The 26,186-nt window shown below is 44.5% G+C and overlaps 1 protein-coding gene and 1 pseudogene across 1 annotated transcript; both read left to right on the plus strand.

Annotated features, from left to right (window-relative positions):
- The first annotated feature begins 18,495 nt into the window (after positions 1 to 18,495).
- Positions 18,496 to 25,606, plus strand: LOC147641618 (pentatricopeptide repeat-containing protein At5g27110-like). The gene is made up of 2 exons (XM_086794592.1): positions 18,496 to 19,080; positions 21,272 to 25,606. The coding sequence occupies exon 2, from the start codon at positions 22,264 to 22,266 to the stop codon at positions 25,528 to 25,530; it is 3,267 nt and encodes a 1,088-aa protein (XP_086650718.1). The 5' UTR covers positions 18,496 to 19,080; positions 21,272 to 22,263; the 3' UTR covers positions 25,531 to 25,606.
- Positions 19,965 to 20,704, plus strand: LOC147641619 (protein ANTAGONIST OF LIKE HETEROCHROMATIN PROTEIN 1-like; annotated as a pseudogene).
- Positions 25,607 to 26,186: the final 580 nt, after the last annotated feature.

The following is a 26,186-nucleotide window of genomic DNA, read 5'->3' on the forward strand; positions in this document are numbered from 1 at the left end:
TATTATCGTTTGACTAAGTCAACAGGTGCATAATAATTAAGCATTAAAAAATTAAGTTTAATTAAAGCTCTTTTTCAAAAGAAAGAAGTCATTGATAGTGCAAAATTCCATGATGGTGATTTTTAAAAATGCATAATAATAATAATAATAATAGTAATAATAATGATAGTAATAATAATAATAACAATAATTATGATAAAAAATTAAGCTTGTATATAAGCTTTGGAAAGTATATATATAAGGTTTTTTTGGGTGACCATCATTGCTGGCCGTGGACAATAATAAAATTCAAAGTTTGGTATTAAGCTTCTTTTAAAGCTTCTATCTTTTTAAGCTTTAAGCATTTAAGTTTGAAGCTATTAAAATCTTAAAGCTTTATAGCTTTTTAAGCTCACACATAAAAAAAGAAACCCAAACTAAATGACGAGATTAACTAAAAGCTGTCGTCCCGCCGACAACAATGAGAAAGAAGAAAAGAGAGAGAAAAAAGAAAATCACTTGTCGTTTTTCTGTATGGAGAGAGGGATGGATTGAAGCCTTTGAAAAACCTGAAGGTCGAACTTGAAGCTCCTCCTTATGCTAATTTCATCTATGGTCTCTGATTTCCCTTGGGCTTCAATAAAAAATAATCAAACCAAAATTGAATTATAAAGTCTGAAATTACTAAAGCTTATATTATTAAAGTCTTGCCTTAAAGATTACAAAACCAACATCTAAAATAGATTCTCGCCTCTCAAGTTTCACATGAATTTATGGACTCAAATGTGAGGCTCGTAAAGTAAACTTGACCATCAATGAAGTACTCGTCAAAGTACCCCTTGGCCATTTTCTTATGTCTCTCTTTTACCATATGATCTTTTACCATATGATCAATGAAGTACCCGTCAAAGTACCCCTTGGCCATTTTCTTATGTCTCTCTTTTACCATATGATCTTTTAAAAGACCACCCATAGTTTTTGTAGTTACTAACAGCTAACAGAGTTCTTGAAACCCTACAAAAGGTTAAAAAAAATTATTGGCTTCTTGCACCTTAAGACTAAGATTTATATTTTTAGACTTAACAAAGCCTACTATAAATATTTACCAATTGTTTTGAGAAAGTTCTTAAGGGTTTTAAACATAATGCATATAGCGATTGAAGGTTGAAATACATGCAAATTTTAGTTTTTGCTATTCAAGACTCTTGTGCGCAGAAAAGTATGTGCCTTTAATTTAAGGATAGTCTTATTGTTTTAAATAATATATTGTTTTTTGCTATTTGAGACTCTTGTGTGTAGAAAAGTATGTGCCTTTAATTTAAGGATAGTCTTATTGTTTTAAATAGTATATTGTTTTAAAGGATAGTCTTATTGTTTTAAATAGTATATTGTTTTTTGCTATTTAAGACTCTTGTGCATAGAAAAGTATGTGCCTTTAATTTAAGGATAGTCTTATTGTTTTAAATAGTATATTGTTTTTTGCTCAACAAATATACTTTTAGTGTATTAAGCTAATTTAGCAAGAAGTTTCGATCGAGAATAGTTTTTTTTGTCGAGTTGTCATACCACACAAGATACGTAACTTTTACTCTCTCTTCCAATTTTAATCTTTCTTTTTTGGGTTCAAAATTTCAAGCATTCGTGGGATTGTTTGGGACCCGACAACAAAAGTGGTAGAGTTTGACATCACTTCCCTGACTTGAAATGCCTACCCAGATGCCTTATCTAGACTTCAGATTTTGTTTTTCTTCAACATGTTCACGAAAATACGACTCCATATCCCAAAGACCAAAGAAGAATTTCCAATTGTAGCCATTACCCTTCTCATGAATACTTTTCCTCGCTAACTCTTCAGACTATATGAGTGTGGCATATGGCATCTTTGTCCATATACAAAACTTCTCACGGTGAATTTCTCATGTTAGAAAATTATACTATTCTATATCTTCATGTACTTTTTATATGTTTTGTACTACATCTATTTTCAAACCAATTAGTTACTAAAACTTTAAATTTACTAATTTGGAATCATAAATTGACATCAACTGAGGTTAGTTTATATTTAAAGACAAGGTTCCACTCATTTAATATTGTTTCGATTTCATACCACATAATCTTGTTAAACATTATTCTTTTATTAATTATTAACATTTTTTACAGTTTGATTCATGCAAGGTATGTTTTTGATTTATCTAAAGTTAAGCTTCATTTAAAACACATTTCATTTCATCTAAGTATTTATCTATTAGTCTTGCGAATATTCTTTTCAAAGTGCCATTTCATGATAATGTCAACATTATTGATGATTCTGAAATAGTCAATTTCATTGCACTATTAACTTGAGGTAGCTAGATTCCTCGTCAAGAAGAGATTAATGAGTCATAACGGCATCAACCATCTTCAAAAATTCATACCGAATGACCAAGGGGCTTTCCATCTTTCTCTTTATAATTCTTTATAAATATTTCTATGATATTTACTTTCCAATATATATTGTGGACAGGAAGCCAGGTCCTTCACACTCCACCAAGAGCCTCCAACTATCATCTCCGATCGCTTCAGCCGTCATCACCGCCACCATCGGTGCCCTCTGATTGCTCTAATTGTCATCACCGCTGCTGGCGCCATCCGACCGCCTTCAACTGCACTCACCGTCGATGCCCTCCAACAGCTCCGACAGCCATCACCATTGGTGCCCTCCGATATCTCCAACCCATTGGGAACTCTAACTACTAGTGGCACTTACAACGTGCATGGCCAAATCCAAGGGTGCTCATGGAGGCAACACCCCTCTCTCTTTCCCAAGGCAAGGTGAGATCCTCTTGAGCACCATCTCCCTTTTCTTGACAGAAGATCTTCCCTCTACACAACATGATAAGGGTTAGGAACTCAAGGAGGAGGACACCCAAGAAGGAGTTAAGGGGAGCACTCTCTCCGGTGTACCACATCCTCTCGGAGAGGATATTTTGGTTGGTAGCAAATTCTCTAGTGTAGCACATTCTCTGTTGGAGCATAGTCTCTCTTGTATAATTCTTTTCGACATTTTGGTGTATAGTGTAATGCTCTTGTGGTGTTTGGTCTATAGTCTTATGCTCTTGTGGTGTTTGGTCTATCTCTTTGTGCGAGTGTGGTGAGTGGTCACAATGGTGGGTGTGGTGTGAGTTCTCGAGAGGCTTGTAGGGATATTGCGGTGTGAGTTCTCGAGAGGCTTGTAGGGATATTGGGGTGTGAGTTCTCGAGAGGCTTGTAGGGATATTGCGGTGCTAGGTGGTGGTCGGAGAGCATGGTAAATAGTGTAGAGGAGCATAGGTCTTGCATGTCTAGCCAGTGAGGTCGACTCATCCTTGTTACTTCCTCGAGAGGATCCACGCCCCCTTTTCCCCAACCCATAGTGTTGTGTCGGTAGTCCTCGAGTTCCCTAGCGAGGACCGGTGTAGTCATCCATAGCTAAGATAAAATTTGGCAATCACGTGGGACTCTCCTAGAGGTCAAGGATAGTCTAAAAAAAATTTCTTTTTCTTTTTTGGTGATTTTTTATCGTGGCGAGAGGAGTGTTATGTATGCACCCGAATACTAGAGCTTCTGGAGGTAATTCACCCCTTTGTTCTCCTCTTCAAAATAGTTGTCCTAGGGTTCTTCCTCGTTCTTCCCTTCCTCTTCCCTTAGCATCTTCCTCTTCTAACCCTATGGCAGCTCCACCAGTACCAGAGTCATTGGCCTCTATCCTTAACCGCGTGCAAGTTAAACTACCAACCCTCAAAGGTACCATCATTGAAGATGCGAAAGACCATGTGCGGTAGTTCCTCACTATGTGTGACTCAATAGGGCTCAACCGAGATGATGCATGCTTGGTCTTGTTCCCAACAACGCTGGAAGAAAGTATAGATTGGTGGTACAGTCAATACTGTGTCAACCACTTTCCAGATTGGACCACCCTCACGCTATAGTTCTTGGCTACCTTTAAGCCTGGGACTACTTCAACCTCATTACTCAAGAGCTCAACCAACTCTCCATGAAGGTGAGGGACTCAGTGGCTCAACTTGTCACAACAAGAAGAGCTAAAGTTTTGGTCACTCGGCTATCCCAAGATCCTGGAAACTACATGCTGCAATTGTGGGTGCTTCGTGCACTCCCTACTCAAACAACTATGAAGATGAGAGAGACCTTTCCACCCCAAGGCACCCTCCAAGATTTCCAAGACAGAGCTACACAACTGGAGAATGCTCGCCTCATGGTGGAGCACAATGCCTCTTGGTCCCCACTTATCCCTGGCATGTCTTTGGCTCCTCCAATCCTCTAGCCCTGGCGGTAGCTTCTACATCCGCTTCCCTAGATGAGCTAGCCAAGATCATGAATGAGCTTAAAGATTTCAAAAGGTCACAACAGGAGGACGCGGCCATGGTAGCATTGAGGAAGGAGATCGAGCAGTAACTCAACGCTAAAGATCCCAAGATGAGTCCATGGTGCTCGATATGTAGTTCCCAAGGCCATCTTCCAAGTGATTGTCCCACCAGGAAATATTGCTCATTTTGCTCAAAGGTGGGCCATGAGGACAAGGAGTGTTATTACCTCAAGGGCCTCCGACTTATGCAATAACAACTTAAGCAAGATGCCACCCCACTTAATCCCTTTGCCGAAGACTACATGGTGACCCAAACCAGTAGTGCTTCAACTTCCGCCTAGGTCCCTAACCACCAACCAAACCCAACACCCTTCTTGAACCATCAATTGTAATGAATAGCTACAACCCAATCCCAAGCTTATGTTGACCTTGTCACCACTAGCTTCTCCTACTTAGCTTCACCCCATACACTTCCCTCCCCTTATGTACAAACCCCTCCACCGCCCCAGGCCACATCATCTCAGTATGGAGCTCAAGTAGCCACGGTAGCATACACCAATACCCCTCATCCCGGAGCAACCCAAACATACAACCCCCTGCCTATGCAAATCCCATATCAAGTAGGCACGCTCCCAACCTATCATCAGTACTACCTCCCACCCATGCCAATCCCACAAACACCCCAAGCCTATCAAAACCCACCCCCGATGGTCTATGTGGTAGCTCCTCTAGTACCTCTAACTGCTAACAACATGTATGGGGCTCGGCCTAACCAAAGGTTCGCCAATCACCGTCCTCCCAACAACCCCACCTGGCCCCTTATATGCTTTTGTTGTTGGGGGAGCGGCCACATTCAAGCTCAATGTACTGTACTAGAGGGCTCGCTCCCATGCATACATTGTCTGGAGAGCCGAGATCACTACACCCGAGATTGTCCTAAGATCCCACTAGTTAACATGGTGGAAGCAGTGGTGCCATCTCCCAAGGGGGACACTCCAATAGTGGCGGCCGTCACCTGGTCCCAAGGAGCCCACACCAACCCCTCCCCCGGATGGTGCAGTCTACCCATCCATTGTGGAGCAAGCTTATAAGGAGGTTGTGGAGGAATTCACTCAAACACCACCAATGGAGAAGGAAGTGGCACCTACCTTGCTCATTCCCCCAACCACCACACCTTCAAAGGCGGATGAGGAGTCTACTCAACCCAAGGTTAATAATTTACATTGGGAAGCAATGTTGGTAGGGGAAAAGGTGGAAATCACCCTTCCTCAATTATGTGGTTTAAGCCAAGAAATAGGAGAGCAACTGCTAGGCTTGGTCCAGCATTGGGTGGATTCGTAACTGGGGGTGAAGCCATAGGTAGTAGTAGTGGGCGATGACCCATGCAACAAGCAAGGGTATGCCTCACCGTCCTAGGAGTGGCTGATCACCGAAGCCCACGGGTGATAGTCTCCGTGAGAGGAACTCAAATTACAGGGGCCATTGTGGATGGTGGTTTTGGTGTTAACATCATGCCAGAAGCTACTAGGAAAGCATTGGGTCTTCGAATTACCGAGCTAGCTCCCTTTGCCAGTCAGAGTGGTAGACTAGAGGGAAGTGATGCCCTTAGGACTAATTAGGCAAGTTCCGATCACTTTTGAGGGATTAGTATTTGAAATGAATTTTGTGGTGTTAGACCTCCCACCAGCTAGAGGGGCCTAGCTTGCTCATTGGAAGGCCTTGGTTGAGGGCAGCTCGGGTAATCCATGATTGGGGCGTGGACAACTTGCATATCCCTAACCCAAAGGGGATGATGACCTTGCCCTTGGAAAAAGGCCGCAATGAGAGTGCAAGGGGCACTGCCCTCCTACATGACATGATTCCCGCAACAGGAATGGCAAGGATTACCATTGGATGAGGCTTGGTATCCATTCGGCTCAAAAGGAGAGGCGACATAACCTCTATGGAATTGGTTACATTCCTATGAGGGGTTCTAGTGAAATATGGTGGACATATTGGAGTTGGACCCAGACCCCATTCAAGAGGTGTCCCAAGAAGAAGATCTCTTAGAAGAAGCAGTAGAAGTACAGGATTGGACATAATTCTTGCTCACTCTAACCTCCTCCTCTGCACCAGTGTCTCAACATGAAGTGATAGAGATCATAGGTCTAGGGGAACCAGAGTTTTCTCGACAACCTAGAAAGAAGGTTTCTCTAGAGGATCCATCAGAGGCGTTGATAACCCTTCCTAGACGCACTCGCATGGAGAGGCAGGCAGAGCACAAGAGATACCCGTTGGACTGGTGGATGGAGGAAGCCTTGCCAATACAAGAGATACCCTTTGGTTGGATGGAGGAATGTATTGGTGACTTCCCTCTAAACATCACCCTAGCCCATGACCCCTTATCTCTCCATCAAGTAGAGGAGCCATGCCCCATCTTAGTGGTAGCTTGGGTCTGGGAGGACCCTTCCACTCTTTAGAGAATCGCCAACTTTTTTAAAGAACACCAAGATGTGTTTGCATATGGACCTACAAGGATCTCCCAGGGATAGACCTAGACATTTGCACTCATAGAATTCCACTTAAAAAAGGCAATTGGCCAATCAAGAAGGGCATTTACCGCATGAATCCAAATATATTCATAAGTGGTGAAGATAGAGCTGGACAAGATGGAAGAGGCCGGTATCATTGTTCCCATTGAGCACTTGGAGTGGTTGTCACCTATAGTGGTGATTCCCAAAAAGAAGACCAACAAGATCAGGATATCTATAGACTTCAGACCCCTCAATCAGTGCACAACCAAAGATGGGTTTCCCTTGCCCTTCATAGAGTGGGTTTTGGAAGATGTGGCCAACCATGTGCTCTATTCCTTCATGGATGGGTTCAGTGTGGCTACAGCCAGGTAGTGATCGATGAGAAGGATTAGCTCAAGATATCATTTGTCCCATAGTGGGGAACATATGCCTACAGGATGATGCCCTTTGTTCTTTGCAAGGCCCCATCCTCCTTTCAGAGGACTGCCACCAAGATCTTCTAGGAGCATTTGAATGATTTCTTATGCATATTTTTGGACGACTTTTCTAACTCAACGAGGCAAAAGGGCATGCCAAGGGTGGTGGTGTTCATGAATTTTTAGGTATCGGGTCTTCGTCTCTTAACAAAAAAAAACAAAAACCAAAAATGTTTCTCACATCTCACTGCCGTCACCCCCCTCTCGCTCTCTGTCTCTCTCTCTCACACCCTCCATGACATCCCCCTCATCTCTCTCTCTCTCTCTCTCTCTCTCTCTCTCTCTTTCACAACTGCCCCTCTCTTGTTCTCTTTCACAACTTCCCCTCCGTTGTTCTCACTTCCCACCCCCTCTCACCAATCCCCCCTTCTCACTGATCAAACAAAACAACCCCCCTAGTATTTTTTCCAAAAACAAAAAAAAACCACAAAAATCCCTCTTTTAGTATTTATTTTATTTCAAAAACCAAAAACATTTCTCTCACACCTCACCGTCACCCCCCTCTCGCTCTCTCTCTCACCCTCCAGGACACCCCCTCATCTCCCTCCCTCTCTCTCTCTCTCTCTCTCTCTCTCTCTCTTCCCTCTCTCTCTCTCTCTCTCTCTCTCTCTCTCACAACTTCTCCTCTCTTGTTCTCTTCCACAACTTCCCCTCCCTTGTTCTCACTCCCCACCCCCCTCTCACGAACCGCCCCTTCTCACCGATCAAACAAAACAACCCCCCCTTAGTATTTTTTCCAAAAACAAAAAAAAACCACAAAAAATCCCTCTTTTAGTATTTATTTTATTTCAATAACCAAAAACATTTCTCTCTGACACTTCACAATCACCCCCCTCTCACTCTCTCTCTCACCCTCCATGACAACCCCCCTCATCTCCTTCTCTCTCTCTCTCTCTCTCTCTCTCTCTCTCTCTCTCTCTCTCTCTCTCTCTCTCTCTCTCGTTCTCTTTCACAACTTCCCCTCCCTTGTTCTCACTGCCCAACCCCCTTTCACCAACCCCCCCTTCTCACCGACCAAACAAAACAAACCCCCCCTAGTATTTTTTCCAAAAACAAAAAAATACCATAAAAAATCCCTCTTTTAGTATTTATTTTATTTCAAAAACCAAAAACATTTCTCTCACACCTCACTGTCACCCCCCTCTCACTCTCTCTCTCACCCTCCATGACCCCCCCCCCTCTCTCTCTCTCTCTCTCTCTCTCTCTCTCACACACACACACACACACACACACGACTGCCCCTCTCTTGTTCTCTTTCACAACTACCCCTCCCTTGTTCTCAATCCCCACCCCCTCTCACCAACCCCCCCTTCTCACCAATCAAACAAAACAAAACAAAAAACCCCCCTTAGCATTTTTTCCAAAAATAAAAAAAACCACAAAAATCCCTCTTTTAGTATTTATTTTATTTTATTTTATTTCCAAATACAAATATTCCCCCCTTTTTGCCTTTTTTCCATTACAAAAAAGAAGTCCCCTTATAGTATTTTTTCCACAAAAAAAAGAAAAGAAAAAGAAAACAAGAAACACGAAAAAAAAGAAAAGAAAAACGTCTTTCTCGCTCTCTCTCTCTCTCTCTCTCTCCTCCCCCCTCCCGACCACCCCCTCTCTCATTAGTGACCCCCTCTCTCCCTCACCTCACTGACCATTCCCTCCCCCTTACTCTCACCTATGCACCCCCCTCTCGCGGACCCCCACTGTCTTGCGCAACCACCCCCCTCACCCCCTCTCACTTGCGCGCCCCACCACCCCCTCTCTCCCTCTCCTTCGCCACCCCACCTCTCTCTTCTCCCTCTCCTTCACCACCCCACCCCTCTCTTCTCCCCATTGACCACACACCCCACCCCTCTCTCATCTCTCCCCACTGACCACACACCCCACCCCTCTCTCATCTCTCCCCACCCCACTGACCACACACCCCACCCCTCTCTTCTCCCCATTGACCACACACCCCACCCCTCTCTTCTCCCCACTGACCACACACCCCACCTCTCTCTCATCTCTCCCCACCCCACTGACCACACACTCGCCCCTCTCTCATCTCTTCCCACTGACCACTGACCACCCCTCTCTTCTCCCCACTGAGACCACACACCCCACCCCTCTCTCATCTCTCCCCACTGACCACACACCCCACCCCTCTCTTCTCCCCACTGACCACACACCCCACCCCTCTCTCATCTCTCCCCACCCCACTGACCACACACCCCACCCCTCTCTTCTCCCCATTGACCACACACCCCACCCCTCTCTCATCTCTCCCCACCCCACTGACCACACACTCGCCCCTCTCTCATCTCTTCCCACTGACCACACACCCCGCCCCTCTCTCATCTCCTCCCACTGACCACTTCCCATCGACCACACACCCGCCCCCTCTCTCTCTCTCACTCGCACACCTCCCCTCACCATCCCCCACTTCTGCTCTCACCCAACCCCACCCTCTCTCCCTCTCACCCTGCCCCCCCTCGCGTCACTCCCCATCGATCCCCATGCCCCCCCTCACCGACCAAGCCCACACTCCCCCTCTGACCGACCCCACACTCCCCCCCTCACCCAACCCCCCCTCTCCTCGCTCTGGCGCAAACCCATTCTCTCTCCCTCTCACCCGGTCCCGTTGCATCACTCCCCACACTGACCCCCACACTCCCCCTCTCACTCGACCCCACCGTCTCCCTCTCTCGACCCCCTCTCCTACTCTCTCTTGTGTAAACCTCCCCACCCGCTCTCTCTCTCTCTCACTCGCTTCCTCTGTCACCCGACCCCCCGACCCCCCGATTGTTGAGATATTGAGCTCATCTAGTGAGGCGGTGGACACTGATGACCCGCCTCGGGGATAGGCCCCACACTTACACCACTGGCATGGTTGGTGAGATCATGGGTGATATGCGGCTAGTGGGATGACAGGCTGTGTGACAGCCATTTTAGAGACTAGCATAGTTATAGCGCCAGCTCATTTAGTTGGGTTCACACTATAAAGAACCCTAGTATGTATTTGGTTGAGTACCTTTTCATTGTGTGTACTCTTATCTTTGTATATGATGTGTTGATTGTTGAGTGAAGAAGAAGAAGATTTTCAGCCTCTCACCTTGTGTGTTCTCTTTTAGGATTTTGTGAGTGCGTGTGTGCTTGCAAGAGCTCAAGCTGTCTTCTCCCTTGCATCTTTTCATGGTATCAGAGCCTGGTTCATGCTAAGGGCTGAGCTGCAAGCAAGAGGCACAGGAAGCGGTATGAGGGTAAGAGCTTCATCTACTCTTCCCTATTTGTGTTAGCGACTACACCTTTGTCAGGAGCTCTACGGGAGGCACCGGCAAACGATCTCTGATGATTGAGGAGCTTTCTTTGCGGGAGTAAAGCTATAGGGCAACTTTATTGTCCAATTGCACACAATTTTTTGGGCCGAAAACGCGTTTCGGGCACGTTAGGACCTCCGTTTTTCGGAAAGCAGACGATTTCGAGCACTGCGGTTAAGTCATTGATTCTATGCAGAACTCTGTTTAAGAACTGCAGGAAGACAGATTGGTTGTGTAGACATTGCGTGTGCTGCAAGGAGGTCAAACAGTTGCCATTGGGTGTATATATGCACATTGAGGTCACTAGTTGTGACATTTGAGTGTAGTACAGTATCGCTGCAGAAAATACATCAGTTTATGCAGGACAAACCAGAGTGCTGTTTTTGGTAAATTTGTGTGTCTGGCAACATGTCAAATGATGGCATAAATCAGATTGTTGCTGAGAAGCTTGATAAGAAAAACTTCCATCCTTGGAGGTTCAGGTTGACAAATGTCCTGATGGGAAAGGGTTACTGGGACTACATAGAAGGTGAGCATGAAGAGGCACCGGAGATTAATCCGACTGCTGTAGATGTGAAAGAGTTCAAGGATTGGAACCAAGGAGCCAGAAAAGTTATGTATTGGCTCTTTATCAGTATACAGAATGCCAAGTCCCCCAAGGAGACGTGGGACACCTTGGTAAAACTCTATGCAACGAATACCAAGGCACGAAAGATACAGTTGAAGAATGAACTTCATACTGTGGAGAAAAAGAGTATGTCTGTGAATGACTATGCATTGAAGATCAAGGGTATTGTGGAATCCCTTGCATCTATTTTTGGCATTTCAGTAGATGATGATGATAAGGTGGAAGTCTATCTACGTGGTCTCGGGCCACAATACAAGGTGTTCAAGACGTCTATTCAGACTCGGGAAAACATTTCCAATTTCACAGATTTGGTGTCTATGTTGATTATAGAAGAGAAGAGCTTGGGTGAAAACCAACAGTCTTCACAAAACAAAAACAGTTCAGAGCAATAGGCCTTCTACACAAGTTCAAGAAGAGAACGAGGTAGAGGAGGCCGTGGACGCAGCCAAGGAGGTGGCCAAACAGGTAATTAGAATTATGGCCAGCAGCAACAACAACAACAGTCCCAAAATTCACAACAACAACAACACGCAGGTGGAAGAGGCCAATTCAGAGGCAGGGGGAGTCAAGAGGTTGTGGAAATTGGCAAAGGCAGTATAATGATACACGTGGATGCTTTTATTGTGGTAAGCCTGGACATGTGCAGGTAGATTGTTATAAGAAGCAGGCTGACATGCAAAATGGGAAATTGCAGCAAAACAACTATGCATCCTCGAGCAGAAACAATGAGGATAATGAAAGGTTGTTTGTTATGTAGCATGTTGTTAATGCCATGTCTGAAAATGTTGAAGCAGCACATAAAGATGATGTATGGTATGTTGATTTACCTAATTTTTATAAACCTTTCTTCCTTATGCTAGTGGATCCGATATTGGTGTAGTCCTTATGTAGGATGGTTATCCTCTTGCATATGAAACTCATAAGCTCAAACCCACTAAAACTAAGTACAACACTTATGATAAAGAAGTTCTTGCTGTTGTCCATGCACTTCATATGTGAAAAAATTATTTTATGGGTTCTGAATTTCTCATTAAAATTGATCAACAAAGTATATGGCATCCACTTTCCCTACCTTTGATATTTGATCATCATATTAAATGGGCATCATTTATTCAAAATTTTCATCCTCTCATTCAATATCAACCTAGAAAGGAAAATTTTGTATAGCGAGCGGTAGATGCATTAAGTAGATGCCTTACCATTGCAAATATTTCTGTTTTCTTGATATGCATTCCTTTGACACTATGCATGATACATATTAGAATGATCTTGACTTTCATGATACATATTAGAATGATCTTGACTTTCATGATGCATGGTTGAAACTACATTTTAATAACTATTTGCCTATTGATAATTGTTTATACCATGATGGATTTGTTTTCTTTGAAAAGTGTTTATGCATAACTCTTCCATTTAGACAAGTTCTTATTGGCCTAATGTAAAGAATGATGTTTCAATTTTTTTTTCTGAATGTCTTGTTTGTCAACGAGTTAAGCGCGACATCATGGAAAATAGCATGGCTTCCTCATGCCATGCCTATTCTTGATCTTGGGAAAAAATTTATATGGATTTTATTACTAGTTTACCTAGTATTTATACACAAAATGATTGTTCGCGACGACCAATCAGCCCATTTGGCCGTTGCCCAAATTGTTGCCCAAACTGAGTCGGATAAGGGGATAGGGGGTAGGGGAAGACTTATCTACCCAGCTGAGATTGTAGGAAAAGAGGGCATTTCTATCTGGATAGTGGAAGACTCATGTCGGCAGGTCTACTTGGGCCCAAAGGAGAGCAACATTACTGAATAGGACAACATGGGAGTTGAATGAGCAGTTCATGAGTAGAGCTCTTGCTAAGGCATTGTACTGTATTGTTATTACTCAAGAATGGTGCATGGGTTGGTCTTTGTCTTGTTGGTCATTATCTTATTCATGTTTCTCTCTACTTATATGTGCTAATTCAGCATTCAATCTTGTGTTACGTTTGGTCCCGTCTGGATGTGGATTACTGTTTGGATTTAGCACAGTCTTAGGAACTAAGCTGCATTGCAGTCATAATCAATCTCCCCGCGCTTTGGCAGATAGGTGGCTCAACGCCTTGGTGTTAGCTTATTGCATTAGGCCCAACTACATTAGTCGCTGCTCCTCCGGGAGCCGACTAGGTGGTCCCGAACCATGTAAGTGCGGGGTCTCGACCGAACTCTGACAATTTTGGCAATCCTGTTGGGGATTTGGAACGCCAGGTAGGGGAGTAGGAAGATAGAGGCTATTTCTAGGTCAGTCCTACATAGTGAGTTTGTAGAGTAAAGCCAGTTGAAATAGGTTTAGAAAAGTGCACACATACTGGTGTCAAGAATGTTCATGAGAGAGTCATAAGAGTACAATGGGGTATGCATGGAGAATGAAGGGAGCTCAAACAAAGCAATGTGGCACTGCTTGTAGATAGGCCGAAGCTGTAGAACATGAAGGACAACTGCATCGTCCAAGAAGACTCTTAGAAGGGATTTCGTACAAGCTAGAACGACAAATTCAGGAGCCACTGAGAAATCAAGAAGGAGATCACCAGGAGCCACAAAACAGGAGGCAGGAAGCTCAAGAAGAAGAAGAACTTGTAGTAGTAGGAAGGATGTCTCTCAAGCACCCTAAGTTCAAGGGTAAGAGCAAGGAGGATCCAGATGCCCACATCTTCACCTTCAAAAGCACATTCCTAGCCACCAAAGCTCCGTTGCCGTAAGAGACAGAGTATTTTGCATGATAACTTTGGGTGGCAAGGCCACCAATTGGTATGCACAATATGATCTGGAGCACTTTCAGACATTGAAGATTTGAAGAAAGCCTTCCTGAAAAGATTCAAGAAAGATAAGGCCATAAAAAAAGTGCTAGAAAAGCTGCAAAGGCTCACTCAAAAGAAGAGGCCTACAAAGGACTATGCAGGTGAATTCTAAGCATTGCTAATGCGCCTAGATCAGCCTAGTAGACTTGCTCAAGCCATGCTAAGCGAGTGGTTTGTGAGAGGATAGAGGGAAAAGCTCTAGACACAACAAAGTGGCCTCATATGACTTGGATGCCATCACCTTCGAAGAAACTTTCGAATCGGATTTGAGAGAAGACACCTCAGAATCAGAGTCCAGCTAGGAATCGGGATACCGAAGAGAAAAAGCCCCAGAAAAAGAAAGGCAGGAAGCAGGCAGTAAATGTCCAGGAAGAACTAAAGGCCACCCTAGCCAAGATTGCCAGAGGACACGTAGGATCTGGACTCAGACCAGATGTCTGGTGCACAAGGTGTACGGATGAAGGTCACATGAAGGAGGAGTGCCAGTTGAAGAACATGTAGCAAACAGTACATATGTACTATCTGCAAAAGAAACAATCACACTGCAGAAATGTGTTTCTACAATACTCGAAAGAGGAATCCGAGAGTGATGGAAAGATAGTAGCAACAAGCCCTACCTTAGATCAACAAATGGTATGGAGCTTGTTTCTACTGCAATGGTCTGTTAGAAATGACAAGGTGTAGAAGCACAATAGAAGACACATGAAACACGAGAGTGAGAGAGAGAGATTGAGCCGAACAAGCTTGACTTGTTAGCAATGAATAGGTGGGTTTACAATGGGGACAGGGGTCACTTATATATCCACAAAAGGGAATTGACCAACCATAGGCCAATAAAATAAAATGTCAAATGGACAAATTATCCCATATGAGCTACAATAATTATAACTGCCCCTTTGTAGCTCATAGTGGGCATAGATGAGTAAGCCAAGTCGATGAAGATGCAACCATGGAAACTCTAGCACTGCAGTTACTGGATACACCTTAGAAAATGCACCAATCAACCTATCTTCACAAGAAAATGCCTTCTTGAGATTCAGCTGCCACATAGAACAATGAACTGTAGACACCTCCACGTCCATGATTCTCCATTCGTTGAACTGTGAACATATCACATCCAAAAAACCTTCGAACAATGAACTAGGAACACATCCTATCCATAATCCTTCTAAACAATGAACTCGGAACACATCCTGTCCATAGTCTGCCAACAATGAACTGCAAACAAAAGCACGTCCATAGTCTTATCACAATGAACTGTGAACAAGAGCATGTCCATAGTGTTGTCAAGCTGTTCGTCACCAGATGCATGTGCTTTGAACCCAGACACACGGTTCCAATGTACCTCTTGGGAGCTTAGATTAGCCCCCTCTCCCGCTCACGTCTCTCTCTCTGGCTGAAGCATGTGAGGGGATTCCTGCCAATATATTAGAAAGCTGCCATCCAAGCCGTGGTGGCCTGAGCCACTTTGGCTTGGTGAGTCTCCTCAGATTCCTTGGTGGAATCACTATTATTGCTATTGTCCTCCTACTTGCCTTTCTTGGAAGTGTCCTTGCCTTTGATCTTTGAGGAGCTCTTGTCCAAGTACGATCCTGTGATGACAAATGACCTTGCTTGCCACATTTAAAGCAACGACTCTTACCCTTCTTTGTTACCTGTGTAGTAAGTGCTTGATCTGAATCCTCAGTTGAACCTAAGACACGCACTTTGCCTTGGGAGAGCAAGACACTTTCTTCTTCTATGAGAAAGGAACTAAGGTCATCAAATTCCAATTACTTATTCTTTGTAACTTGAAGCCGCAACGCTTTAGAGACCACATCATACTCCGATAACTTTGTAAGAACCAAGGCAGTCAGTTGGGTACTGGACAATGCACTATTCATAGCCAAAAGTGGATCATGGATAAGCTTTGCCTTCACAAAAAATGATTGCATGGAACTGTGAGCTTGGAATTTGAGGTTGAACAATTGTTCGAGCAATGTGATGGCACGCATAGTTGAATCTCGATCAAAGAGATCCGCCAACTTGGACCATACTGCATGGGCGGTTTCCAACGTTTGAATAGCTAGAGACACCTCCTTTGTTAGTGTCTGCACAATTGTGGATAAGGCCTTGGAATTAGGAATATCCCAGTCTACGACTGACTTAAGATATTCTTCCTCTTGGAGCCGCATCCATTGGTTGTTGCCGGCGACGACAGGGCATTGGGGTCTAGTCTTGTTGCCGTCCACGATATTCCATAAGCCCTTTTGCTGAAACCATATATTCATCGTCAATCTCCAATGGGCAAAGTTTGTTCCATCATGCTTGTCATCCTTGTTCGTACACGGTGGTGCCATTTTGAAAGGAAGAAGGTTTCAGCCACACTGATTTGCCGAGGATACAAGCACATTGCAAATAAAATCCGTTGATCTAATCAACAACAATTCGATTTGAGGGCTTTGAAGAACTGGAAATCTGTGCGTGGAAGCTCTTGCAAGGAGATGAGAAAGTGGGTTCTCTAAAGAAAAAAACTTTGGAGCCTCTTGCGTGGGAACACCCTTCTTGAAGATAAATTTTAAATCTTCAAAAAAATAAATATGCCAGACGCTCCTCAGAACCTTCACAATCGAAAAAAATACAGTTCTTCTCTGCAAAAAAAAAAAAGCACGCCACTCTTAGCGTTGTCGGACTGTTGTGTGGACAAGGCCTGCGACACTCCTCATGCTCTCTGCTGCTCGTCTTTCTCTCCTCGCTTGGCTGCACGCTTGGTGCTCTTGCGTCCCTTGCCGCCTATTGCCTTGTTACAGATGCTTGCCGCCTACTGCAGCCGGCACTCCTCGCCTTTCCAATGGTCCTGCCCGCCACTGATAGCTGCTCTTCCTTTACAACCGAATGGGCTGCCAGCCAGCCTGCTTGCAAGAAGGCACGCCCCCCACAGTAGAAGCTGCTCTACGGGATTGACTTCAAAAAGAAAACAAACGCAAACTTCCTTGTCTTGTTGGGGACAAACCACACGGGCCCCGGCTTCCTCCTCCTCTACTCTCGTTTGCGCAACACGCTTGACCAAGGATCGTTTTAATGAGCCTTCAGCTCTGATAGAAATGACAACGCGCGGAAGCACAACAGACGACACGTGAAACACGAGAGAGAGAGAGAGAGAGAGAGAGAGAGAGAGAGAGAGCCCAACATGATTAGCAATGAATAGGTGGATTTGCAATGGGTCACTTATATATCCACAAAAAAGAATTGACCAACAGTAGGCCAATAAAATAAAATGTCAAATAAAAAATTATCCCATATGAGATACAATAATTTTAACATGGTCTAGGACATAGACAAAACAACTACCCCATCTTTCAATGCCATCAACAGCAGAGCAGGAAAGGTAAGGCCGCAAAAGGAGGTGAACCCAGCAGGAGCTCTAATGCAATTGTAAACATGGTAAAAACGGACCATGGGATAGGTAAAAAATAAGAAAAGCCACCAGAGGTGACAGCTATGACAAGATCACAAGGGCTTGTCAAGACGTCGACAAGCAGGAATGCTAAGCCGCCGGAACAGAAACAAAAGTTAGGATAGCGGACAGGGCAGTAGCGAGTCTGTGAGCAAATCATCAAGTTGGTGTAGAGTGCACAAGGGATGGTGCGGACAATGTAGGAAAGCCCGCTCCTGGGAGAGAATTCTGAGGAGAATTCAAACAGGACAAACCTGGTAAAGAAAAGGGAAGAGATTGCAATAGGAAAGAAGCCAGTGTGCAGTGGTAGAGGAAAGGATATTGAAGTGCCAATTGGAGCCAATTACAGCCCAAAGCAGCGAAAATGTCGCGACCGAGAAAGGAAATCCAAAAGGAATCTGGATAGGAAAACTAACAAGGAAAAGTCGAGAAAAGGAAAGGGAGGTGAAAGAGGAAGAAGAAAGAATGTACAGAGGCCAAGGGAGGCCCACTAACAAGGAGTCAAACGGCAATTCTGTAGAAGAATATGACCTATGGGAGGATCTCAACAAGATGAAACTGAACAACACACTGGACCAAATGTTGAACCTAGTTCCCAATTATTACAAGCAAAAGGTGCTTTAGGCCATAGACAAAGACTAGAGAGTTGCATCCATTGCAACACAGTGCAGCATAGTGGTTAGTTCCTCTATAAATGAGAGGCCATAGCTTAAGTGTGTGAAACTTATGGCCATTATCAGTTTTCTCTCATAATGCAATACATACTCCCATTGTACAATTGGAAAGACTATCTATAACACGGATTTCGGGTGACGACTACAAAGGGTAGGCGCTAATTGCTAAAGACTAGAGGGGTCTACTCCAAATGATATGCACCGGCCACCACATGCAACGCTAGATAAGTATGCGATATAGGGTAAATATTTACACATCATTAAATAATAACAAAACTAAAATAAACAATATTAGAGAGAAAAAATGTTTGTAACCCTCGTGGTTAACAAAAGTACAACACCATTTGTTATCGAGGCAGCTTTCTCACAGCTCGCACATGTAGCTTCAAGCTCCGTTCGACCAACTCCGTCCGATGCCTCACCGTCTCGCCAACACCACCAACGAAATGCTTAACCCAAAACGCTTCCGGCGCCATGCCCGCTTGCAAATGGAAGTGTCCCACATGTGACCGATCCGTTCATGTGCGAAAACACCCTCGCTCGACCACTGCGGGCTAGGGCACTTTTTGGCTGGACGGAGTTGGGCGGAGGTAGTCATGAGCAAATTGTACCCTGCGCTTAGCACATGGGAGGAACTAGCTTACCTAAACTGACATTGCAGGGGTGTTGGGTGATGTGGCAACCAAAAAAAGGAAATCGTGCATGTGCTGAACGGCTGGAGGAATTCAAGGCAAATTCCTCCAGCTAGCCGAGCTTCTCTCCCGGCCTCTAATCATCTTCGAGAGAGATTCAACGGGCAGTTGCCCTCCTTTTCTCTCTCCCGGCTCAGTCTTCTCCTCCTTCGTGAGATGCTGTGTTGTTGTTGATTTCTGCAGAGGTGCACTTCCACACGGCTGCACTACAGGTTAGTAAACAGGCTTTTTGAGCACCATCGTCTCTTCCCTTCCTTTTTTTTGGGGTTTTTTTTTTGCAATTTTTGATATTGTAACAGGTTGTAGTGGTTTAGTTCCCATCCTAATGCATGCATGCATATGTGTGTGCGTGCACATACACATACACTCACATGGTATGGTGTTGTGTGTGTGCAGTATATCTCACCATGAGCCATTTTAATGTTTGCATTCCCAAATGGGCAAGGGGCACAACTATTAACCAGGACACTGAAAACCTTTCTCATTGGGAAGACGAGAGTGTAGCGTGCACTCAATTGTACCAGAACAGTTCGTTCACCGCGCAATGTTAACTGAACCTTGGGAGGGGCTTCTGAATGAGACACAATCCCAAATACAAGAGGAACACTCTCCCATGTTAGGCACCATGGGCGCATGAGTGGAAATGATACTCAAGCACCAGTACATAGACAAGAGAGGGGGGCAAGAAAAACTAGTCAGGTTACAAAAAGGCCTCGAGCCACCACGAACAAGTCTGATGTGGGATGAGGTTTCAACATTAACACTACTAAAACTATATGAGGAGAGATGGTCCCATGTTAGAAAGGGGAACTTGAGACCAAAAGACTGGGAGAGGTGACAACACAAGTCAATAAGGAAACCGAGGGAGTGTATACAAGTGAACAAGTCCGAAATAGGCTTGACACACTTAGAAAGAAATACAAAAAGGAGAAGGCCAAAACATCTGAGATAGGAGGGGCACGTCTCCAAAACCAGCATAAGTATGTGACTCACTATAGGCTGTCCTATGAGGCATTCCATGACTTGAAAAGACTGGTAGAGCCTCATTTGCCTTGTTCACAAGAGGTTGTGATTGCGAGAGACCCTATTCGAGCGAACTTAGTCCTTGCAGTTGTTCTATGGCGATTTGCACACGAACATTCAACTATAGCAGTTTCTGAGCAGTTCGGTATAGGTGACTCTACCATTCGAAAGGACACGATGATTATTGTACATGTCTTATGCCGTTCATACATGTTGTCGCGAAATCAATTAGTAGTCCTGCAGGTGAACGTTTAGCACAAATCATTTCTGATTTCAAGGCCATAACAACCTTGCCCAATATATGTGGGGCTATTGATGGGTCCCACATTAAACTTCTAAGGAAACCAAGAACTTGGTACTTTCCGGCACAATATGTGTGCCAACATGGCTTTCATAGTCTCCTTTTGCAAGGAATTGTAGATGCAAAGATTTTTTTTTTGGAATATTGTATGTAGTAGTGCACCTGGGGCCACTCATGATTCCACGAACTTCAAAGGTTGCAGGATGTATGGGAAACTTAAATGTTGTGAGGTTCTTGATAGACCTCTAGTGTTTGTTGGAGGCTTGCCTATTAGGCCATATTGGGTTGGAGACTCAGCGTACAAGCCAACTAGCTTTTTATTGAAAGCATTCAAGTCAAAATCTAAACAAGACCTTGCTAAAAAGAATGAGTTCGACAAGCTGATTGCCAAGGGAAGGGTGAAAGTGGAGAATGCTTTTGGAATCCTAAAGAACCGTTGGCGTATTTTAAGAGATTTGAATGTCGAACTACCTTTTGCACCATCTATAGTAGTAGCTTGTTGTGTCTTCTGAGTGCTGCAATCTTGATTTAGCAGAGAAACTTGCAAGAATCTTGAGGATGTTCGATGTGTATAGGTAGATCATTTTCATTCTATTTGATGCTTTTTTTTCATTCTTTTTTTACTTCTCTGTGTGTGTATTTTTGTGCTTTTGTTTGGTTTGTGTATGTATTTTGTTATGTGTGTGCTAGAGTTTGTGTTTCTTTGGCTAGGGATGTGTCTGTGTGTATGTGTTACCCAAAAAAATTCTTGTGTGTGTGTGTGTGTGTGGAGGAATGGACACCCTCAATGTGATTTGGTTGTGTGTGGCCTCCATCAATGAAGTGGGCTCTCATTGATGGTTATGATTCACCTCCCATGTGAATCTGCTTGTGGAGGGCGGGGTTCGAATCCCGGGTGACTTTGACGGAGTGGACTCCCTCGTAGCACGCTTCTAAGCAACTACAAAAAAAGAAGCTCATAATTTTACAATGTGTGCTACTGCTCAATAGTATTGTAATGTATATTGAAGTCTTCATGTGTACTCGCAGGTTTTCTATAGTATTGTAATGTATATTGAAGTCTTCATGTGTACTCGCAGGTTTTCTATTAATCATCCATATGGTGAGACATGGTGTGCTTTTGGTGACATATGGGTCTTTCATAACATACTATGTGTTTTACCAATGGCCGACCGACGTGCATGTGCTGGTGCAAGCGGCAACTCTTTGGCTGGCCCTTACTCAGGCTACCCGACTTGCCCGAACTATGCGAGGGCTGGCGGACATGTGCTCAAAATGGCCGACCGGTCGGAGAATATTCGGAAATCAACCGGCCTATTTTCTCGCCCCATGTGCTAAGGCCATCTGAGAGGGTCCTGCACGCAGCAGCCATGTCTTCTACTGCAGTTTACAGAAGAGAATCTCCATCTTTGCGAGGAGAACACCTCCGTGGTGGTGGGGAACCTCAGAATACACAGGAAGCTGGCTGCTGTGATGATCGATGGAGCTTCTTCATCAAGCCATCTCCTGCACTTTCGTCATGCCAGCGGCCCCAGGTCTCTTCCGTAGAGCTGGATTCCGATGGGGAAAGCAATCTCTCATCGGGGCATGTTTTCCAAAATGGTGGAGGTCACCTGCCCACATTCCAAGTAGCACAAAAGGTGTTTCTTTGGTGTATAATGGCCCTTTGTTGCAGTCAATGTTGTTTCACACTATACCATGGGTGGGTTTTTGGTCTATAATGGGCCTTTGTTTGAATTGGGTTGCTTGCCTACCTTGGCCATGAGCAGGCTATGGTTGTGCAATTTTGCCACTTCATAGCCTGCCCTTAGGATCCACAAACGGATGATGTGTGGTGATGGGTGTACGGCATGTGATGGAAGGGGTATGGTGTGCGTGGCTTTTAGGGTGTATGATGGACCTCTGGGCAGTTAGGGTGGTCACACCATGGCGCATGTCAGCCATATGGATATACATTCCTGCCCATTGGTAGCCAACCCACAGAATGGGCAAGGGTATGGTATACTCAGTTTTGGTCATTCTTTCACACATCTGTTCTGAAACTAGATAGGTACATCTTGATTCTCCGGCAATGCTTCACAAATCAGAGACGCTGAAGAGTGGGATTTCAATAATTCCGGGAAGCAAAGTATGCCATGTACATGCAACGCAACAACAGGTTTCCATATACACTGAAGATGGTCTATCACAGCCGGGCTATATGTGCAAGACCAGCATGGGTTCTGCAGATTCTGAAGCCCAACGGCCACTCAAGGGCAGCAAGTGGGAGGTTGTTAGCTTAGAGGAGGCACTTGATAACTTGGATCGGAGGGATGAGAAGGTCTTCATAAATGATTTTATTTGCATCTTGCAGAAGTGCAGGAAAAAGAAAGATCTAGTTTATGCAAAGCGTGTGCTTGCTTACATTCAAGATAGTGGTCTGGAAGACCATAGGTCTATTGGGAACCACATTGTACCAGTGTTTGTGGATTGTGGAAGCATGCCCGATGCCCAGGAGGTTTTCGACAGGTTGGTTTATCGAAATGCTCATTCATGGACTTCTCTCATATTAGGGTATGCTCAATGTGGGCATCTGCAGCATGCTCTTAACCTTTACCAGAAAATGCAGGAGGATAAGGTGTATCCTAGTAGTTACACACTTGTGGCTATAGTAAAAGCTTGTGCCAGTCTGAAAGATGCCAGAGAGATTCATAATGAGGTTATACAAAAGCGACTTGAAGGAGATGTGTTTGTCGGGAGCACACTGGTGGACACATATATTAAATGTGGGTCGGTTTCAGAGGCACGGGAGATTTTTGACAAGCTGCCCATGAGAAACATTGTGTCATGGAACGCATTGATTACAGGATATGTTGAACAGGGATCTGGTCAGCAAGCACTAGATTGTTTCCAAAGGATGCAAATTGAGGATGTCTGTCCAGATGATATCACTCTTGTTTGCATCTTGAAAGCTTGTGGCAGCATGGGGGCCATTGAGAGGGGGCAAAAAATACACATAGAGGTCACACAAAGGGGATTTGAAAGAGATCTTTCCATTGGCAACACTTTGGTTGACATGTATGCCAAATGTGGCTTTCTATCAGAGGCACAGCAGGTCTTTGACAAGCTCCCGGTTCGAAGCGTCGTGTCTTGGAACGCCCTTATTGGAGGGTACACAGAATACGGACATGGTAAGGAAGCGCTGGAGAGTTTTGAACAAATGCAAATGGAAGGTGTCTCTCAGAATTTCATTACGTTTATTAGTGCCTTGAAAGCTTGTAGCACCATGGCAGCCATAGATAAAGGCAGAAATTTACATATGGAGATTATAGTGAAGGGATTTGAAGGGGATCTTGTTCTTGGCAGCACTTTGTCTGACATGTATGCCAAGTGTGGCTTACTGTCAGAAGCACGACATGTCTTTGACAAGATGTCAGAGCGATCTGTTGTGTCATGGAATGCACTTATTGCAGGATATGCAGAATATGGACGCAGCAAGGAAGCATTAGATTGTTTTGACCAAATGCAACTGCAAGGTGTCTCTCTAAATGCTATCACATTTGTTAGCAGTCTGAAAGCTTGTGGCAGTGTAGGAGCCTTAGACAAGGGCCTAGAAATACACAAGGAGATAGCAATGAAGGGTGTAGAAAGAGACCTATTCGTTGGCAGCACTCTAGTTGACATGTATGCCAAATGTGGCTCATTTGCAGATGCTCAGCAAGTCTTTGACAAGCTTCCAGGACGGAACATCGTGTCATGGACTGCGTTGATTGCAGGCCAAGCTGAGTATGGACTTGATCAGGAAGCATTGGTATGTTTTGAAGAGATGCAACTTCAGGGCGTTTCTCCGAATGCTGCCATGTATGCTTGTTTCTTGAAAGCTTTCAATAGCAGAGGATCCATAGAGAGGGGCAGAGAGCTTCACAGGGAGATCACAGTTAAGGCATTTGAGATGGATTCTTTAGTTGGCAACACATTGGTAGACATGTATAGTAGATGCGGCTCCCTTGCGGAGGCGCAGCATGTCTTTTATAGGCTGCCAGTTCGAGATGTTGTGTCATGGAATGCTCTCATTGCAGGCTATGCCGAGCATGGACCTCTTCAGGGTGTTTTGGAATGTTTTGAGAAGATGCAATTGCAGGGTGTTGGTCCCAATGACGTGACCTTTGCATCTGCTGTGAAAGTTTGTATAAGCATAGGATCGGTAGGCAGAGGCCAGGAGATACACACAGGAATTGTGCTCAATGGATTCGAGAAAGATATATGTCTTGGCAGCAGCTTGGTCGATATGTATGCCAAATGTGGCTCACTTGCAGAGGCACAGCAAATCTTTGATAACCTGTTAGCTCCAAATATAGTATCGTGGACTCTTCTAATTTCAGGGTATGCTGAGCATGGACTTGGTCAGGAAGCACTGAGTTGTTTCGAACAGATGGAGCTGCAGTACCCGTCTCCAAATACTGCCATATTTGCTTCTGTTTTGAAAGCGTGTGGTAGCATAGGTTCTATAAGTAGGGGCCAGGAAATACACAGGAAAATTACATTAAGGGGATTTGAAGAAGATCTTTTTATTGGTAATGCTTTAGTTGACATGTATGGCAAGTGTAGCTCTCTTGGAGATGCGCATGAAGTCTTTGAAAGCTTGCCAGTTAGAGATGTTGTGTCATGGAATGCAATGATCATGGGATATGGCTTGAATCATGAGGGCAGCATGGCTGTGCAATTGTTTGAGACCATGCAAGAAGAGGGCGTGAAGCCAAACGGGATAACATTTGCATGCCTGCTTAATGCATGCAGCCATGCGAGCCTGGTGGGCAAGGGCGAGGAGCTTTTCAAGGCAATGAAGGAGAAGTATGGCATTGTGCCCAGAATAGATCACTTTGCTTGTATGGTTGATCTTCTTGCACGATCTGGACATTTGTCTGAAGCAAAGAGGTTTCTCGAGACTATGCCATGTTCTCCATCTCAGGAGATGTGGGCAGTTTTGCTCAGTGCCTGCAAAACTCATGCAGAAGCAGAGCTAGGTCTGGGATGCTTTAAGCAGCTTGTAAAGATAAACCCGGAATTCGCTGCCCCTTACATCCTCATGGCAAACATTTATGTAAGTGCTGGAAAGTGGGATGAAGGGTTTAAAATAGAAGAGCTTAGGAAACATGCAGGTGCAGTGAAGAAGCCCGGAAGTGCAACCATAGAGGTAAACAAAGAAATGCATGAGTTTGTGGTTGGAAGTATTGAGAGTGAGGAGCTTTCAACTGTTCTGAAAATCTTGACTTCACGTCTGGAGGAACACGGGTATGTCCCTGATATAGATGTGGCCTTGAAACATATCTTTGCAGGAGCAAATGAATCCTGTGACTGAGTCAAACATCTACAAGTCCCATGTTGTAAGTATGTAATAATCAAACAAATAATTATAGATTTATATGTTTGCACTACGTATATGTGGCTTTGAATGCTCCTTGCAATGCCCCCCCCCCCCCCCCCCCCCCCAAGCCATCCAATTCAGATTGCAGCAAGAATGTGGATCAGTCTAGCGCCCAGCCTGCAGCAGATTCCAGCATCCTGGTCACAGTTTCCCCGTCTCTGGGCATACACTCGAGCTCTTCATGGAACTACCCTTCATCTCTGTTTTGTATCTTTCATTCTCATTGTTCATAGCAATTTGGGTCATTGGGACTCAATGTAGGCATGCCAAGCTGTCTAAAAACAGAGGCTCAAGAATTAGTTTTATTTGATTGTGATGCCCTCCACTAACTCTCCACGAGTCCTCACCTTCCCACCCACTGCTAGCCCTTCTCCTCCATTGCTTGTCTCCCTTCCTTCTTTTGCCTTCTATTCACCCTCTTCCTGCTGAGTGGCTCTGCCCCTCGTCAAACCCACCCTCCACAAAAGCCATCATTTGGGCTGAGGATACATGTAAGCCTAAGGGCCTTATTTTTAAGTTCATATTCTCAAGAGCCATATATAGGCTTGCAAACAGCCCATGGTCTAATGTAAGGTATGTGCTTCGGGAGC

The sequence above is a fragment of the Cibotium barometz genome, chromosome 1, assembly GCF_041138505.1.
Source record: "Cibotium barometz isolate CiBa-2024 chromosome 1, ASM4113850v1, whole genome shotgun sequence".
NCBI lineage: Eukaryota > Viridiplantae > Streptophyta > Polypodiopsida > Cyatheales > Cibotiaceae > Cibotium > Cibotium barometz.